The sequence below is a fragment of the Cricetulus griseus genome (genome assembly GCF_003668045.3).
Source record: "Cricetulus griseus strain 17A/GY chromosome 1 unlocalized genomic scaffold, alternate assembly CriGri-PICRH-1.0 chr1_1, whole genome shotgun sequence".
Taxonomy (NCBI): Eukaryota; Metazoa; Chordata; class Mammalia; order Rodentia; family Cricetidae; genus Cricetulus; species Cricetulus griseus.
Genome location: NW_023276807.1, coordinates 99,740,786 through 99,760,185, shown reverse-complemented (window position 1 = coordinate 99,760,185; position 19,400 = coordinate 99,740,786). Strand labels below are relative to the sequence as shown.

Below are 19,400 nucleotides of genomic sequence, written 5' to 3'. Positions count from 1 at the left end.
ACTGTTTCCAGGTCCACCTAGGCAGGAAAGGCCAGCGTCCAGCAGGAGACGAGTACCTTTGAAGACCTTTATCTTTTTTGTACCATGTGAGAGTGCAAAATGTCACTTGATTATTCTTTGAAAAAAAAAAAAAAACTGACCCGAAGCAGCACCAGTCTGTCTTCTAATTGTTTTCCTTTTTTGGGGGGGGAGGGTGATATCTCATAGAGCCCAGACTGACCTGGCACTCACTGTGTGGTCAAGGATAACTTTGAATTTATGATCCTCTTGCCTCCACCTCCCACATACCATGATTACAGGTGTATGCCACCATGTCTAGTTCCCAGATATCGTGATTACAGATGTCACCATGCCTAACTTCATTTGTTGACTTTAGAGAAGGGTCTCCTATGTAGCCAGGCTGGCCTCAAACTTTTACTTTTGCCTCAGCCTCTAAAGCATCAGGATTAGAGGTGTGCAGCCCCGTAGCTAGCTTCTTTGTCCTTTTTCCCCATAGCACTTTCTGTGGTATGTACATCTAATCAAAGATGTGCTGGTTACAGCAGTTCTCCAGATAACCACACTTGTCTGTCCTTGACTTCAGCTCCTGCCTGTAGGGAGAAACCCTGATTAGAGGTACCGCTGACCACGCCCGCTTGAGCCTGGTCACAGGTACCTCCAATCAGGGTTTCTCCCTACACCTGCCCACCAGGACAAGGACCTTATCCATCCTGTACTTGTCAATAAATTCCTGGGAGCCATGCAGGACTACAAGCACCTTGATAAAACTTTTGTTTGTGAACACACTCATACCTCAGGCTAGCAAAAAACAAACTCCCAGCAAACACAATAGCAGGCAAAACAATGCAGAAGGAGGGATACAGCTGCCCTGAGGAGGAGCACACAAGTGCTTTAATGGCACACAGGATGTCCCTTAGTTACTGACAAGTGGACCTGCAGCTGGAAATCATTTTCCAAATTATTTGGTTTGGGACATTTAACCAAGAGCCATAAAGAGCTAGAAAAATGAAGAGAGGACCCGGGGAGGAGGCTCAGTTAGTAAAGTGCTTGCTGTGCAAGCATGAGGACCTGAGTTTAATCCTTAGCACCCGTGTAAAAGCTGTGTGTGGTAGCACATGCCTAATCCCAATGCTGGAAGGTGGAGATAGGAGGGGGGATCCCTAAGGCTAATAGGCCAGCTAGGCTAGCTGAATGGATGAGCTCCAGGGTCAGTGGTAGACCCTGTGTAAAAGAAAAGCAGAGAGAGAGAGGAAGACATCCAATATCAAGCTCCAGCCTCCATATGTACACATATGTGCTTGCCTACACAGGTGACACACACACACACATGTATATATATGTACCTACATACATGCACACAATACCCACACACTTGTACACACACATGTACACAATTTGTACAAATGCCTGCAATATGCACACACATATATACATGTATACATACATGCATATACATATAAGCATACACATACATATATGTATACACATATGCGTGTATACATGCATATATATACACACATATGCATATGCGCACACATATCCAGAGCAGCAGTACAGACAGAGTAGCTCAAACTGATTGTGAATTTCAATTAGGAAAGGAAGTTTAGTTGGACACAGTGCTGCGCGCCTGCAATCCCAGCACTTGTGATGCAGAGGCAAGAGGATCAGGAGTTTGAGGCCAGCCTGGTCGGCACAGAGAGACCTGGTCTCAAAAATGTTTAGGTAGGGCTTGAGAGACTGGCTCAGTGGTTGAGAGTGGTTGCTATTCTTCCAGAGGACTCTGGTTTGGTTCTCAGCATCCACAATGTTTGGCTCACAACTGTCTACAACTCCAGCTCCAGGGGATCTGGCGCCATCTTCTGGTCTCTTTGGACACTGACACTCACATGTGCACATGTTTGTGCACACACACACACACACACACAAGTATTATACAATTTTTTAAAAGTTTTTTTTGGAGCTGGAGAGATGGCTCAGTGGCTAAGAGCACATATTCTTGAAGAGGCCCTGGTTCAGCACTCACATGATGGCTCACAAACATCCGTAACTGCAGCTCCAGGAGAGCTGGTGCGTATGTTCACATGAAGGCCAAAAAAACCCATAAAAGTAAGTAAATCTAAAAGAAAAAAAAATGCTTTGAGTGTAAGTCTAGGGGTGTGGTCAGTTCAGTGGCTGACTGCTGGCCTAGCACAGGCAAGGCCCTGGGCCCCATCCCTAGGGTGGTGGTTTGACTGTAATTGCTCCCCATACTATTAGCACTATTGGCACTATTAGGAAGTGTGGCCTTGCTGGAGGAAGTGTGCCACTAGGAGGGGGTTGAGGTTTCCGATCCTCAGGATACCACCCTGTGTCTTAGTCGACTTCCTGTTGCCTACAAGATGTAGGGCTCTCAGCTACTTCTCCAGCACCGTGTCTGCCTGCAGGCTGCCCTGCTCCCACCATGATGATAATGGACTGAACCTCTGAAACTGTAAGCCGTCATCCCAATGAAATGTTTTCCTTTATAGGAGTTGCCATGGTCATGGTGTCTCTTCACAGCAATAGAAACCCTAATTAGAGACCTAGTCACAATGCAGAGAAAAAAGAAAAGTTTAAGGAAACAACAAAATCAGAAAACACTGAGCCTTCATTCTGGGTTCACAGAATCAGGCAAACCCCCCAAAGCTCTGATAAACAGAAAAATACTTCTGAGGACACGCCCCACTGAAAGAGGGCCCTTTAATGTAAACAGCTTAGTAAAGGGGCTTCGGGTTGGGGGTGGCCTGCTATGATTAAGATATTCCATCCCTCCCATTGGTCATCCTTCCCAGTTAGGGTCTCCCATTGCCCAGAGACCCTAAAGCAGGCTCACGATTGAGGCTCTTCTTGCCCTGAAAGACTCTGCCAGCCCCATATTGTATCATAGAAGGGCCCTGAAGGCTGGCCCCCAGAACCACAGGTTCCACTGAGTCTGGGGTACTTCCCATCATCTAGGAGGTCCCCAACTGTCTGTATGTATACATCCCCTGCCCCAAGTCCTACAGCTATGGTTCCTATGTTACCTCCTTTAGGAAGTCCTCCTAAACAAACTAGGTCGCCCACCAGTGCCAAAGTTTAGTGTGCTGACCCCTACAAGGCTGGTGAGATCTGCAGGTTCTAGCCCTGTGTACCCCAAAACTGTTCCCCTTCCTGTACCAAGTGTCCTTCCACATACCAAAGCATGGAAGAGCACCAAGGCCCAGGGAGATTTCTGCCCTGTCCACACAGAAGGTCGAGGTGATCTGGGTTCCAAGCCTCCCCTAAACTGGGATGGAAACAATTGGGGGGGGGACTTTTCCTGCTAAACAGCAGAGCCAGAGGAGAGGCTTATTTGTTCACACTGGACCCCCCAGGGCCACACAGCTTTGTGACCACATGACCACAGCCTTCCTAGCTGGGACATGTCTCCTGTGTGAATTTACTTTGCAAATATAAATATTTGCTGGTGACCAGCCGGTGGCCTAAGCCAGGGCTTAGGGTCAGAGCTGGGACTCTCTCAGCTCTAAGAACCTTCCACGCAATGAGGGGCCTCTGGGAAGGCTTTCTGTGTTCCTCGATGTTCAGGGTGGACAAGTTTCATTTAATTTTCACATGCTCACTTTATGCCAGGCCCATCCCAGGCACCAGAGCTTGAAGCAGTCATGTTGGCAGTGGGGCCAGCTTAGTCAATCTCCCCTAGGAGCACCAAGGTGGCCATATGCAGACAAGCTAGCCACCACCAAAGCCACGGGGTGCAGGGAGAAGGCCAGGGTGGCACAGGATAAAGGGTGGGTGAGTGTGGTGTTAATGGAAACGCCGCTGGGCAGGGCCCTGGTGGATTAGCAGGGAGGCGGGGTTGGCTGAGCTTTCTAGACAGGAATGGAGCCATGGGTGGTAGACATGGGTGGGATGGCACAGTATTTAGCCCTCAGGACTTTGCACCTATGAAGCAGAGCAGAGGCTTGGCTCCATTGCTGGCACCTGGCTGGCACAGACAGACATAGGTGGGAGGTGCCCAGCCCTGGAGAGTGGAGACGCTGAGGGGCCCTGGGAGGGTGTGGCCACAACCTGTCTCACATCTGCTCTGAGGCTTTGGAGCTGTTCTTAAGCCAATGTCCATCTCTGGCTCCCCTCCATGAAGGACAGGGGATGGAGGGGTTTCAGGTAGAAAAGAAATACATATTGGGAGTGAACCGAAGAGAAGCAGAGGTCACGTGTCTCTAGGGAACCCAGGAACAGAGGAGGGTGAGCCCCAGCTTCTCCATCTTCCCATCTCGGGGTGCTAAAGCCAGCCTCACGACACCCTCCCCCATCTGATCATGCTCCTTGGGATGTCTTCAGTTGTGCTGCTGCAGAACTCAACCCCTACTCGAGAGCCAGCTTGGCCTGGCTTGAATGGGCCCACAGCTTTCTCTTCCCTGGGCCTCACTGTTATGATGTAGAGGACAGTAGTGGCTTTCCTTCCCCCTGTCATTGTCATTGCAGGAGGGGCTGAGACAGGATGCCACTGGAGAGAACCTGGTCACAATACTTACACACTGCGATTTTGTGGAAGACACACACCCTCTCTGAGCCTTTTTTATCATCTGGACTAGGGGACTGGTGGACAGTAAGTTTTCAGGGAGCTCTGCAGCAGAGTTACTGGAAGAAGGAGCAGGGAGGGGCAGCTCCAACCTCTGCACAGGTTCCGGCACTGGCCCAGAGGTGACTGCTCTGTCCCCTTCCAGCCAGGGCCCTGGCAGTGTGCCAACTGTCTGCCTGCCCTGCCTGTGTAGTACATTTTGGCCTTGGATCTTTCTCATCATGTAGGTGGCCAGGCAGAGCCTGAGCTAGGGCACTTTTAGCCGTATTGCCTCCTTCCAAAGCATAGAAGGACCAAAAGATGGGTGAATCTCAACCCTAACTCAACCCTAACTCTGATATGCTATGTGACCCCAGGCTGGTCCCTTCCCACTCTGAGCCTCACAATCCCCATCTGTAATCTGGGACCCTCACTAGTGATCATGAGCAATGAGGCTAACACTGTCCTCACTAGTGATCATGAATAATGAGGCTAACACTGTCCTCGCTCACCGTCACAGCATGAACGTCCCCATTCCATATGTGAGAAAACCAGGACAACCACTTGCTAAGCAGCTGATTGAAGAATGGGTCCCTGTAGCGGCTGTCACCACAGTACCCCCAGCACAGGCTGCAGAGGGGGAGAGAATGACTTATTGAAAGACGTCAGGCACAACTGTTGACTTTTAAAAAATATTCTGGGGTGGCAATGTTCCCATTCCTCTGTGGCTGCTCCAGTCCCTGCTGCTGCTGGTGATGTAGCTTTGGGGTCCAGGGTCATGTCCCAGCTATGGGGTGACACAGGAGCAGCCAACAACAGGGGAAGCATCTGGGGGAGTATGGCCTAAATCCAGCTGTGGGAGGAAGGGCAGAGCCCATGGTTGGCCAGCAGTGTCCCCACTGTAGGTGGAAACAGCCCTCCTGTCCCATCGGCCACTACCTCACCCTAGTAACACCTGGAAAGGCAGACTCCATTTTCAGACAACAGTCTCACGGGTGGGGACCCTGAGGTTCAGATGGGGAGCCTAGACTGCCATAAGTGCACCTGACAGTCTGTTGCCCTTCTGAAGACCCACACATACTATGTTTTTTTTTTTTAAGATTTATTATATATACAGTGTTCTGCCTGCATGTATGCCTGCACACCAGAAGAGAGCACCAGATTTCATTATAGATGGTTGTGAGCCACCATGTGGTTGCTGGGAATTGAAGTCAGGACCTCTAGAAGAGCAGCCAGCGCTCTTAACCTCTGAGCCATCTCTCCAGCCCCCTTTTGTTTGGTTTTGAGACAGGGTCTCACTATGTAGACCAGGCTGGCCTAGAACTCAGAGATCCAAATGCCTCTGCCTCCCAAGTGCTGGTATTAAAGGTGTGGGCCACTATGCTCTGTCTCCCTTTCCTCCCCCAACTCTGAACAGGCACACTGCTTAGAATGCAGTCCTCCAGGCCGGGGCTCTTGCATAATGCCTGGGGAGGGGGTTTCTGAGCTCAAGGTTCCACAGCTAGTGGGTGGTGAAGCTGGCCTGGCTAGGAAGCCCTGGGTGCCCTGTGCCCAGGCTGGGACTTAAGGCCCCACAGAGAGCGGTAGACATTGGGAGTGGTCTGGCACACAGCCTCCAACAGCCACCCCCACACATCTTCCATCCTCACCTGCTCACCAAGGCTCCAGAGATACAGTAGCCATTGTCTGATAAAGTTCCCACACCTTGGGGCTTGCCCACAGTACCCCTGTGGTCTCCTTGGCAGCTGCCCCTAGCAGCTGGCTTTCCTTTACCCTTGGGGCCCTTCCATCCTCTCTTCTACTCATGGGGAAGGCACTGGTCCAGGCTTCTAGCCTCCCACACTGACTGCATGGTTCCCTCAACAGGGATGTCTGATTTAGGGCGTCACCGCTCCATTTCTCTGCAGCTCCACTCGAGACCCCTCCCTTAGAACTGGAAAATGTTCTCCTATGTCCGCTCCATGCTAGCGATGGAACCCAGAGCCTTGCATACACTAGGCAAGTACTCTATTGCGGAGCCCTACCCCTTCGAAGTGGACTCTGGGCCCACAGCTCCATCTCACTGCTCAGTTTCTCCATGAGTTGGTGGGGGAGGGGGCTTCACCCAGCGCCTCACTCCCCTCATGCAGAGCCCCACTTTCATGTCCTTGTTTCTGGCAGCAGGAGATAACCTTGTGCTGTAGGGGCCTCCTCTAAGGCCAGGTCTCAGGCTGGTTCTGGGCCACTTTATCCCTGAAAGTCACACCTGGGAATGAAGTTCTTGATCCCTTCACATCTGCTGCTGTGGGCTCAGCCAGGCAGTGAAGCAGGCCAGAGCACAAGAGGCAGGAAGGCCCAGGGAGGGCTCCAGGAGCTGGTACTGAGCCACCCCAAGCTGTACATGTAGATGGGCAGTGTGTGGAAGGGTCCCCCGGATGGGACACATTCTACACATGGGGTACACAAAGGAGTATACCCCAAAGACCCAAGACAACAGAAGCAGGCAGACAGTGTTTGAGTTCCAACCCTGCCAAGTAGCTCTGGCCACCCATGACCTTGTGTGGTCTTAGAATCTTCTGCTGTAGGGTGGGTAGCACTGTCCCCCTTTCCTAGCTGGTTCAATGGCCTGGACTTTGGTATCCTGTGGGAACATCTGGATGGGTTTCTCCATTGTAGAGCTTGGATGTTAAACATCCCCACAGGCTGAGATGTTGTTGCTGTGGTCATTAGGGAGCACTTTTGGTGAACCCTTTGGAAGGGTTGGGGATGTAGCTCTGTCAGTAGAATGTTTGCCCCACATCCATGAAGCCCCAGACATGCCTATAATCCCTGCACTTGAGAGGGGAGGCAGGAGGAACAGAAGTTTGAGGTTATCCTTGGATACACAGAAAGTGGTGCACACCTCTAATCACAGCACTCGGGAGGCAGAGGCAGGTGGATCTCTGAGTTCTAGGCCAGCCTGGTCTGCAGAGTGAGTTCCAGGACAGCCAAAGCTACACAAGAAACCCTGTCTCGAAAAGCAAAACCAACAAAGTTCAGGGCTAACCTGGGCTACAAGAAACTCTATTTTAAAAAGGAGGTGACTTCTAGGCCACTGAGAATGTGCACGTACAGGGGGACTGGCATCTGAACCCACGCCCACTCCTTTTTCGCATTAGCCATGAGATGTACTCCTGCCATAATAAGTTAGTTGCCTTGCCCTCAGGCCCAGAGCCCTAAGACCAACCAGTCTTGGGCCAGAAGCTCCAAATGTGAACCAGAATAAACCCTTTTTCTGTGTAAGTGCATTGTGTGAAGCATTTCTCATAGTGATGGGAAGCTGGCTGACACGAGTTAGAAGAAAAACCTTGGCATGGAAAGACGTAAAAGGAGCATGACACACAGACATGAAAACTTCCCAGGCCCTTAAGAGGCAAGCTGTCACCATGAAGGGGACACACTTCACAAACTGTCCCAGGTCCTGCGTAACAGGCTTTCCTACCTTCCTCACAGGTCACCCCTGAATGTCCAGGGCAGCACCTCCATTCGCGGGCAGTCACTGTCTTGTACATTACTTTGTATGTGGGCCTCACCACAGTTCTGTAGCTGAAAGAAAAGCCAGATGCCCTAGCTCAGACAGTCTTCCACCAACTTTCCCACTGCCCTGGTGACATCATCTTCCACCTCCATTCTTGGATTTAGCTCTTTACTAACCACCCTGGCCATGCGATCTGGATTTCAACTGCTGGCTGGACTAGCCTGCCCCTTATTGTGCTGCTCACAGCTCTAGTATGAACCCTCCATGCAGAGGCCCTGACGTTTCCTCCCTACACAATGCCGCCTTTGTCTCACCTATCCTGAGGCCCCCAGACTTCCTGGGCCCTCCACGCAATCACCCAGGCCTTGGCCCGTGCTGTGCCCCAACCTGAAGAGCCAGTGTTCCTTCCCCACCACAGTGCCACTCACCTGCTCCCAGGGCAGCCCATGGGCCACGGGCAGCTCTGCAGCACTCGCTGGAGGTAGGTGCCATTCTGCACATGGCAAGAGACAGTACGGGTCACCACGTAGGAGCACCAGTTCCTGAGACAAACCCACAGAAAGGAAGCTCAAGAGGCAGGCCCAGGACTCCAAGAGGATGAATAAAGGGGAGCATGTGTTCTCTGGAGCCCTCAGTCTCCAAGCAGGGAGATCACTGGGCTCGCTGTCTTTTAGGTGACTACAGAGCCTGCAGCTCACAGGTGCCATCAATGGCCCTGGATGGGGTGGCCATGCTAGGGGCTCCCAGGAAGCCTCAGGGAATAAGCTGCAGGAGCAAGATGGAACAGGGCATGATCATTGGGGCTCTACCTCCTTGATTCTGGTCTCTAACCTTGAGCTACTGCTCCCCACTCCCCCGTCACCAGTTGAAGCCTTTTAGAAGCATAGAACCTTTTCAAAGTTATTGAATCTTCACCTATGTTTTAGGAAAAACATTTCCAGTCAGGGATGAAGAGACATGCTCAGGGGTCAGCGGGCACTGAGGCTGTGACCAACTACCACCCACAGAGAACACTGGAGACTCTACTCCGGAGCCTTGGTCTTCCCATGTGGAAAGTGGCACTTACATCAGGTTGCAAGAACTTAAATGAGGGAACAGCTCCTCATATACAGCAGGTGTCACAAGTAGGCTCCCATCAGTGTCTGAGATGGACAGTCCTCAGCCCCAGAGGCAGCTGTTTGACAAGGACAGTTTATCGAAGTGGAGAGTAGGCTTAGCTCTTTCCCTCCATATTTTTTTCTTTGTTTATTTAAGACAGGATCTCATTAAGTATCTCAGGCTGGTCTCAACAATCCTCCTAACTCTGGGACCACAGGCATGTGCCATTTTACAAGCTCTTGCCCTTTCTGGAAGGGCACTTGTTCTGTAGCTTTGGGCTGTGTGTGACAGACGGCTCTCAGGTTAGACAGCCTGAGGAGGTCTTGTAGCTGCTCAAGCTAGTCCCAGGTCTGTACCATTCCCAGCTCTGTGACAATATTTCCTTTCCTGTTCCTGCCAAACTTGACTGTCCCTCCATCAGCTCAACCTTCCCTGGGCTTTCTCCCCTTGGCCAGTTCCAGTGAGGCCCAGAGGGATGAAGGAACTTCCTCGGCCTCACAGATTGATGCTTTCTCTTCCTTGTGGGTGGGGTAGAGCTAGGGCAGCTGGGTGGGGAGTGGGGGCTGCTGGACTGATGCAGGGACATTCCAGGTGCTCAGCAGCCCTCAGCCTAGCCTGAGGTCAGGAACCCAGGGTAATTTGTTGGGGCTCAGGAAGGAGGAGATGGTATCAGGTGGCTTTTCTCAGCCTGGGATGTCTTCCCCTGCAGACTTCTCTTCCTGGCCTTGAGCCCAAGGTCAGCAGGTTCCCAGGCTGGGCCCTCACAGAGCCATGAACCATGTCTCAATCAACACATGGAGGAGATGAGAACCAATGCCTCTGCGAGAGTCAGAGGCCAGGCTTGGCCAGCCACATTCTTGGGCTCAAATCTGGCTCTGTGCCCCCAGCTTGGTGACATGTTGTCTTCTTTCCCCAGGGTCTCAGTTTCCTCTCTAAAATGGAGGGAAGTCTTTCCGGCGTAGTAGAGAACCATTTAAATACCCCAGGCATATATTAAGTGCCCAGTGTGTGCCATGAAGCATTCTGATGGATCAGTTGCCTGTGCTTGCAGACCGCATCCCAGCTACCCCACAGAGGGACTTCAGGATCAGTGAGGCCGCACCTGACCTCTCACACGTCCACAGATGGGGACGGGCACAAACCAGCAGCCTAGCCCCACATGATAAGGGTGAGTAGGAAGTGGAGGGCTAACCACAGCAGGTCCTGAGTGTCAGGCAATGAGAGGAAGCAAGGGAGAAACATGTTTGCTCCACACATGACACTCCCTAGCCAAGCAAGGGTGAGGATCGCTTGGCCTAGCCCAGGTGACAAAGCAAGACTCCCACCTCAGAAGAAAAAAAATAGAATGGCAAATGCTACAAATGCTTGGTGACCTAAGTTGAATTCTTGGAACCCACGCAAGGGTGGAAGGAAAAAACAAACTCCCCAAATTTGTCCTCTGACCTCCACATATGTGTGACACATCACACCAACATAAACAGATACATACACCAATACATACCAACACGCACAGATACACACACCAACACATACCAACACACACAGATACACACACCAATACATACCAACACGCACAGATACACACACCAACATATACCAACACACACAGATACACACACCAATACATACCAACACGCACAGATACACACACCAACACATACCAAACACACACACTAACACACACAGATACACACACCAACAGACACACACTGATTTATTTGCTTTTTTGAGACAGAATCTCTCTATGTAGTCCTGGCTGTCTTGGAACTGGATATGTAGATGGAGACCAGGCTGGCCTTGAACTCAGAGATCTGCCTGACTCTGCCTCTCAAGTGCCAGGATTAAAGGTATGAGTCACCATACCCAGTCACACACCATAATTTTAGAGATTTAAAAAAGGAAAAAGAAGAGAAAAAGAACAAAAAGTGTCCCCACCTAGTAGAGACTCCTATCCCTACTAGCTGGCCTGGAGGCTGCTGGGCTGTATTGGATGGTAGGGCATAACCACCTCCTTCCAAAGTGTGTAAAACTTAATGTCCAGTTCAGGGGTACAGGCACTCCTGACGCTCAGGCTGACCTAGGGCTCCTGGGTGAAGGAAAGGCAAGAGGAGCACTTGGGTAGAGAGGGGAAGCCTGAGGCTCAGGGCCCCCAAGTGCTGGGTGAACATTGTCTGTGGTGTGACAGAGCACATTACATACAAAGGAACTCACATGGGATGCCGGTGTGCACACAGGTGGAAGCACTTTCAAGGGCATGTGTGCTGCAAATGCTTGGGAATGTCCTGGTCAGTACATGCACAGCTCCGCAAAGCACGCAGACGTATATGAACATCAAAGCCCACACAAGAGGTTAGGAGGCGTCTCTACAGAGCCTGCAGCTCATGGGTGCCCTCAAGGGCCCAGGATGGGGTAACCATGCTAGGGGCTCCCAGGAGGCCTCAGGGAATGAGATACAGGGGCAAGATGGAGCAGGGCAAGATCACTGGGGCTCTGTTGCCTCCTTTTAAAATATTTAAAATATTTTTTACATGTTTACGTGTTCCTGAAGAAAAGACCACCGGCCATGCAAATGTGTCACACACACACCATCCCTGTGGACAGACAGAATAAGGTCATGTTTTCTGAATGTTTCCACACAAACACACAGTGCCATACAGTCTCAGCATGCACAAATGGGCACTTATACACAAACGGGCAGAGGCAGGCCCAGCAGGGCTCGCATGCTTTAGTGCTTGTGTGCACACAGGCACACACGGCCATATTTCACAGGCATGGGAACATCCCCACACCCAGCTCTCGACTAGGCTAGGGGCAGTCCTAGAAATGCTGAGGTCACATCAGGTGTCCTTTCCCCTAGAGGGAGCCTTTTTTTTCTTCCTTAATTAATAGTCTCATGCTGTTCCCAGTTATTTGCCACATGCCAAACTTTGCCTGAGTCCCGTGTAGGACATTTGGAGCCAGTAGCTGGCCAGACATTTTATATGGGAAGGGACACTCAAACAAAGTGGAGGTCAAGGCCAGCAGCAGGCTACCTTCTCTGCCTTGTGGTCAGCCTCATAGACCAGAGCATAAGCCCAGCCCCACCCTTGTCCACTTCCAGGAGTAGCAGGAAGTTTGGTTCGGTTTTTTACATTGTATTTCTGTATGTGAACGTGTGTGTGTGTGTGTGTGTGTGTGTGTGTGTGTGTGTGTGTGTGTGTGTATGTGTATGTGTCTGTGTGTGCATGGAAGTCAAAGGCCAACGTGTGGGAGTCAGTTTGTTCTTTTTAATGTGGGTCCTGGGAATTGAACTCTGGTCATCAGGCTCGGTGGCAAGCACCTTTACCTGCTGAGCCATCTCAGTGTTCTCTGTAAAAAGCTTTTTGCAAAGCACGTATCAGATATGGTCACTGCTTGTTATGGAACTCAAAGTCTGCCATGACTCCCCATTGTCCTACAAGCTCTGTTTCTTCCACCTTCAAGCTGCTCACACCTACTGAGCACTCACTGGCCATGCTGCCTCTTTCCCACCTCTGATGTTTAGGATTTATTTGTAGAGATTTGCTTCCTTATTCTGGAAATTCCTATTTATCCTTTGAGTCTTAACCCCAAGGTCCAGGCAGGACTGAGGTGTCCTGAGCCATGCACAACAGCCCTGAGCTATTATTCTCTCCTGTGAGTGTTGGGATGAGGGCACAGGCAAGGACCAAGTCCGTACAGAATTCAACTCAAGGCTGTTCAGAGGCGTTTGTTGAATGACCGTATGACTGAGAACACAGCAGCCTGGGCAGAGACGTCAAGACCCATGGTTTTCAGAGTGAGATACAATACCCAGACATCCTGCCATCCCTGACGACTTCCTTCCCTGAGGCATGGTCAGTGATGCAGGTGCCCAGGAGCCAGGCGAGGCTGGGCTGTGAGGTGGGTCATGAGCAGGGCTGGGAGGAGACAACACATCCCTTCCTGGTCCCCCACCTCGGCACACTCAGCACCTCCAGAGCCTCCAGAGGCCACTGAGAGGGGAATAAAAACAGGCCAGACCAGCTCAGCTTGGCACCAGCGGTCCTCTCCAGTGGACCTGCACACCAGCCCTCCACTTGATGCCTCAAGGGGCCCAGGGAACTTTGTCTCCACAGGGCCCAGGGCTGTGATCCGGAACAGAGATAGGGACTAATTGCAGGAGGCAGCCAAGCGGGCCAGGGGCCAAGGGCCGTTATGAAAAGGAGAGGAAAGAACTGAGACAGGCCAGTGGGGGGTGGGGTGACAAGAGCCAGAACCCGAACAGCACCAGGGTGCAGCTCCAGTACTGTGATGCAGTTCCTTACAGCTGTCAGTGACCCTGGACATGGTCCTGACTGGCTCTGACCTTGTTGTACCCATCTGCAAATGGGGAGAGCAGAACAGCTTCCATGCAAAGTACTCAGCAAGCCCGGCCTCTGGTGTCAGTTCTTCCTGGCCCCAGGTGTCACAGTCAGCCATGGCTGATGACAGCCTAGAAGGAGTGGGGCAGGGGTTTCCTTAGGGACCTAGGACACCAGCATCATGCTTTACAAGGTTGCACAGACTTTACATAGAGGGAAACTGAGGGTCTGAGAGGAGGCACCTGCCTGGAGTTAGCCATGAGGGCATGGAATGCTGCAGCCATTCAGAGAAACAGGGCTGAGGCTGAGAGGGATGCCACAGAGGCAGGAAGCAATCTTACTAGGGGATGTGGACTGGCAGCACCGACATGTTCCAAGGTGACTCTGCACAGCCCCTGGGCACCCTAGTTGTAGGGGGCTCAAAGTCTCACCACATTCCTGGGGTTGGGGGTGGCTCCTTGGATGCCTTCCCAGGCCACCCCCTCCTCAGGCACAAAGCCTCTTTTCTGCCTTCAGTCTCTCAGCTGCCAAGGGGTGCCTGGGGCGCCTGGCTGGGAGTGGAGGGAGGGCTGATGGGGTGCGACATCCCCATGTTGTCTCCAAGATGCTGGGACAGGGCCATGGGGGGAGGTCCTGGCAGCCAAGGACCACAGTTAACTCCAGTTTTAGGTTCCTACCCTACTAAAGTTGGTCACAGTGGGAATCCATGTGCTTGGCCTGCACTGGTCTTCACACTAAGAACAGACCTTCAAACACAAATAAGCAAAAGAGGAAACTGAGGCTCATGGCTGTGAGTCTGTGGCTATAAAATGGGAGTGAGAGAGAGCACTTCGGGATGGGCTTTGTGACACAGACCGCCATGACACAGACTGCTGTGACAGCATTCTGTAAAGAGATAGGGGAAGAGATTCCAGCAAAGGTGGACACCTACCCACAGGCAAAGTTCCCACAAAGGAAGCCCTGGGATACGGAGTACAGCTGGAAGGTGTGGCCTTGAGCTGGCTTTCTCAGCCATCACCCTGTCTGACCCTGGGAAGCCCAAATTTCTAACTCCTCTAATGTCAGTATTGGGATTCTGGGGGTTCCCTCTGGGGACCAGGACAGGTAATCTCCTCCTTTGAACCTTTGTTTCTCATAGAACCGATCATAAGAGAAGGGGCCTTGGATGGCAGCTGGGAAGGTTCTAGAGGCAACCGATGTAGGAAAAGTGTCAACCGGAACCAGCTGTGGTTGGCACATTGTAGGTGGTTCTGTGACGTCTGCCACATGGCTGTCCTTATCTCAGACAATTAACTGCTCTTCTACCCTCTGGGCCTGCTCATGTCACCTGCTTTCACCAGTTTCCTAGAGCCTGCGGGTCTCTGACCACTGAGAAAGGGAAACTTCTGAAAAGAATGAAAGAACTGAGGCCACAGGGGGTGGGGCCCCGGAGGCCTCTGAATGGGCTGAAAGGCCTAAAAGGCCTGGCTAATCCACATTGTCTGTCCTGAAGACCAGGGGCAGGGGCTGCAGGCAGGGCAGGGGCCAGGGCAGGTTCACACTCTGCCATCAAGACCAGAAGGGGAGATCTGAATCCCAGCTCTTCTACTAATCTTGGCCATCACTGGCCTCAGTTTGCTCCTCTATTGAATGGGGGCAGGTTTTCCTACATTCTTCAGTCCTGAAAGACACTGTCAGAAAAGGCCCCACAGGACCCTATCCTGGGAAAAACTCCACAAAGGCCAGCAGAGAGTCACAGGCGGTTGGGAGTTCCAGTCAAATGCCAAGTCCCAGGGGGGGCTCTGACACTGACCCACTGTGCAGACTCCACCCCAATCCTTCCTCCAAGAGAAATAAATAGCTGGGGCATTAAAAAAAAAAAAAAAAAAAAAAAAAAAAAAAAAAAAAAAAAAAAGCCAGCAGCAGGGAAAAGGGAGGGGAATCCCTGAAGGGCTCGCTAAAGGGTGAACCTGGCATTTTACACGAGCAGGAAGGGTCCTTGGTCCAGGCCCACATTAGTCTAGGGGGCTTTGGTTACAATGCCTGGGGTTCACCTTCTGGGAGCTCTGAAATCTCAGGGGAGGAATAGGGGAGGTTGTCTGTCCTTTCACACATGGGTAGGCGAGGCGGCTCTCCAGAGCACCGGGGGACAGGTCTCCGCCCCCACCGGTATGGTATGGAGATGAGAGATGGAGCCCCTGCTTCAGTCTCGGACTGCCACCGATGTGGGAGACAGGTCCCTGTCCCAGTCCCGGGGTTGCACGGAGCTGAGGTCCTGTTCTCTGCCCCAGTCCCGGGGTTGCACGGAGTTGGGGTCCTGTTCTCTGTCTGTCCCTGTCCCGGGATTGTACGGGAGCTGGGGTCGGTTCTCTGCCCCAGTCCCGGGGTTGCACGAAGCTGGGGTCCAGTTCCCTATCCCAGACCTGGGATTTTACAGAGCTGGGGTCGGTTCCCTGTCCCACACCCGGGATTGTACGGGAGCTGGGGTCCCGTTCCCTGCCCCAGTCCCGGAATTGCACAGACCTAGGGACCTAGGAGAAACTTACCTGCGACCCGAGAACCGGGCGCCCGGGACGCTCCACGCGGCGCCGCCTCCCGGGAGCAGGAGCCCGAGGCAGAGCAGCGTCCAGGCCCGCGGGCCGCCCATGCTGTCGTCCCCGCCGCTGCCGCGGTCGCGCAGAGCCGGTTCCGGGCGGAGCAGGGCGGGGGCGCTCGGCTTCGCCCGCCCCTCGCCCCCCGCCCCCGCCAACCCGGAAGCCGCCGGCGCCCCCGCCAGGACGCCCTCCAGGTGCCCACCTGCGCAATGCACCGGGAAACTAAAGCCCTGGCCGCGGCCCCCCCGACGCTGCCGGGACCCGAACCCACCACTCCTGAGCGATCACTCCCGGAGGCACCCCTCTGACATCTTTGAGGAACCCGGTTCCCGAAACATGTGGGATCCGCCCATCAACCCAACAAAGGCTTCCTGAGCTGTGCCATTGTCCCGGGCATCTCACTCCGCATATCCTGCCCTAGCTGAAGCTTTTCATCACTTTGTGCTGGGCCGACAAAGTTGTCCAAGTTATGGATAAGAAACCCAAAGCCCAGGCACTCTCTGGGCGCCCTCTAAGTGCAATGTCCACTCTTGTCCCTGTTTTACAGATGAAGACCCTAAGGCCCAGAGAGAGAGAGATGTCTTCTACCCGGAGCGAGCACTCTGACAGTGACTGGCAGTCAGTCTTAGAGCTCCAATCCCCACATCTCATTAGGGGCTTCTTAAGCACAAGCATAGTCAGAATTTTGGTATAGGCCTCAGTTCTGTACAGTAAAGACTGGCTGAGAGTGGAGGGTCCCGGTGGGACTACTCAAGCATGTTCCATGAGTCGTCGCAGGAGTCTGTTTGTGTGAGCACTATCCTGTCAGACATGATAGGATGTTTGTGTTTATGCATGATGCCGTGTGCATGCATGGTGCTATAGACATGTGTGTGCCAGATCTGTGTGTGCATGATGTGTTTGTGTGCATGGGCAGTGTGGCTTACATAGGCCATATTTGAATGTGCATTGTATGAGTTTTGTGTGATGGACATGTGTAGGCACGTATGTCTGTGTACATGTGGGATGCTCGCATGCATGCATGTCATGTTTGTGTACGAATGTGCATGTATGATGTATGTGTGTATATGCAGTACACTTTTGTTTTTCTGAAATGGGGTCTCTCCGTATAGTTCTGGCTTAGTTTGGAACTCATGTAGAGCAGTCTGTCTGCCTGAGTGCTGGGATTAAAAGGTGTTCAATACTATGCCCAACTTTAGTATGTATTGTTGATAGCAGTGCGTGCTACCTGATGAGAACAGAGTCATCATCAAGGGAACTCTCAGAAGAATGTCTACACCCCTCCTGGGTAGGGAGAGGGGAGTCAGCAGTCTGGCTCAGGGAACCCTTGACCAGCTCAGCCTTGTGTGGGACCCAGAGAGCTGTGCAAAGCTGTGCTCCTGTGGTTGCTTGCCCCTCTCTGTGGGAAACAAAAGCAGTCTGGTTCCTGGAGCTTTGCCTCTCCCCGACCTGTGTGCAGGAGCTGATCCTGGGCTGGAGTCAGGACCCAGACATAACCAAAGTCCCGAGTGGAGGAAGACAGAACCCCATCCCTGTCTCCAAGGAGCTAGATAGTAGGTGCTGAGTTCAGACCTTGTCTGTTGACAGTTCTGGCCATGCTGACTTATACAAGTCCTCCCTGTGTCTGAACCTCAGTTTCTAAATTGGCCCTTACAGGTCTTTGGGCAGGGTTATGATGTCCCTACTTCTCATGCCCTCCCAACTTCCTCCGAGGGCATGACCATGGGCCTAACTTGGCCCCATAGAGGTGTCTGTCTCCTTCAGTGAGGTTTTTATCACTTGGTGCTTGCTGTCTTCTGACATTAAATCAGTACCATAACCTTGCCTCTATCCCTCACCTTAGCCCTGTTTTTGCCACAGGCAGATCAGCAACTTGATTCCACCTCTTCGTGCTCGTCCCAGTGCAGGGCCAGGTCTGTCTGAGGTCCCATCCAAGTGGCCAGGATCGAACCCCATCACCCCAGAGGCACTTATGGAGAACACTGCAGTGCTTCCAACCTGGCAGAAGGCAGCCAGGAGCCCCCAACAGTTATTAGCCCTACATCTTAGACACTCCTGTAAGTGAGGACATCCACGTTCCTTAACTGATCCACCAAACTCTCGGACGCTCCCTGTAGCTCTAGAAGACCCCTCCCCGCACAAGACTCCCAAGAGCTATTGTTAACATTTCACACCATGGAAGGGCCTGACATACTGAGGCCGGAACCCCATAGACTGGATTGATTTATCACACAACCAGGCTGTACTGTGCTACTGAGAGCCATGTGACCGGAGACAAGTCCCCTCCCCTCTTCACTGAAGTGGCTAGGGCTTGGAAGCGACTGTAATGGTGAACAGCGGACTCTCTGGTTCTCTCTCCAGAGGTGCAGAAAGGCAGGATGTGTCTCCAGGGAGGGGCTTTTGGTTTAGTGGAGGCTTCCGTGTTCACTGGTGGGGCCTGCCCATGGGGCTGAAGCCTCCCTCCAGGAGCAGGGTCTCCTTGTCTGCCAATCCCAGGTTATAATTGTCAACAATGACAGCAGCTTCTGCCTTGTCCCCAGTCCCCCCAGCTGACCACAGGCCAGGTTGTGCTAAGCAGTTTTCCACTCTATCTCCTACCCAAGCTTTGTCCCCAGTTGTGGGACTGGGGGCTGCTGGATAGTGGTTGGTAGGGCCCTATGCTACCTGTGTTGTCTCCTCCAGCCAAGTCCCGCAGGAGGAGGCTTCTTTAAGGAGAGGGAACTTGGCACAAACTTAGGCTTCCATCTGGACTGAAGAGGACGGAGCACATGTAGACGTGCAGAGACCTGGATCCACACACTGAGGAACCACAGGGGACGCAAACATGGACCTCCTAGAGCTGGTCAAGGGGTGTGGGGAACAACTATCTACTGGCCTTGTCCAAACAGGAAATGCTTTTGTCCCAAACAAACCTGGGCCATGGCCTCTTTCCCCTGGGAATTCCATCTGGACCTCAGCTTGGGACTGCCCCTGACACCACTTTGTCCCATGAGACAGCCTCCCAGCTCAGGGTGCCCTGAAGTCCTGTCCACAGCAACAAGGCAGGACTCGGCCCTGGAAACTCTGACCCATGCCCATACCCCAGGCATTTGGACCCCATATATCTGCCATCAAAGGCTACTCAGATAGAGGGCAGGGCCTTTTAGATCCTTCCAGGCTGGGGAAAGAGCCAGCTCCCACCTTTGGTCAGGGAGGACTGGTTATGTCCCGGGGCTGGGCAAAGGAGGCACTCTGGCTGGCTGGCTGGGTGAAGTCAGCCCACAGGCTGCAGCTGCTCTGCAGTTACTTATGCTCAGTGAGCTGCTCTTCTCACCCGGCTGGGGCTGGCAGGCAGG

At 52.6% G+C, this 19,400-nt stretch overlaps 1 protein-coding gene across 4 annotated transcripts in view; it reads right to left on the bottom strand.

Annotated features, from left to right (window-relative positions):
* Positions 1 to 16,118, bottom strand: part of Emid1 (EMI domain containing 1) — a 48,838-nt gene extending 32,720 nt beyond the window's left edge. For 3 of the 4 annotated variants that reach the window (XM_027387366.2, XM_027387365.2, XM_035453266.1), the window contains exons 1-3: positions 16,018 to 16,118; positions 8,483 to 8,596; positions 8,019 to 8,122 (exon numbers count right to left, since the gene is read on the bottom strand). In XM_027387366.2, the coding sequence (XP_027243167.1) occupies positions 8,019 to 8,122; positions 8,483 to 8,596; positions 16,018 to 16,118 (319 nt within the window). The remainder of the gene's footprint in view (positions 1 to 8,018; positions 8,123 to 8,482; positions 8,597 to 16,017) is intronic. The other variant, XM_035453265.1, reaches the window with a different exon arrangement.
* Positions 16,119 to 19,400: the final 3,282 nt, after the last annotated feature.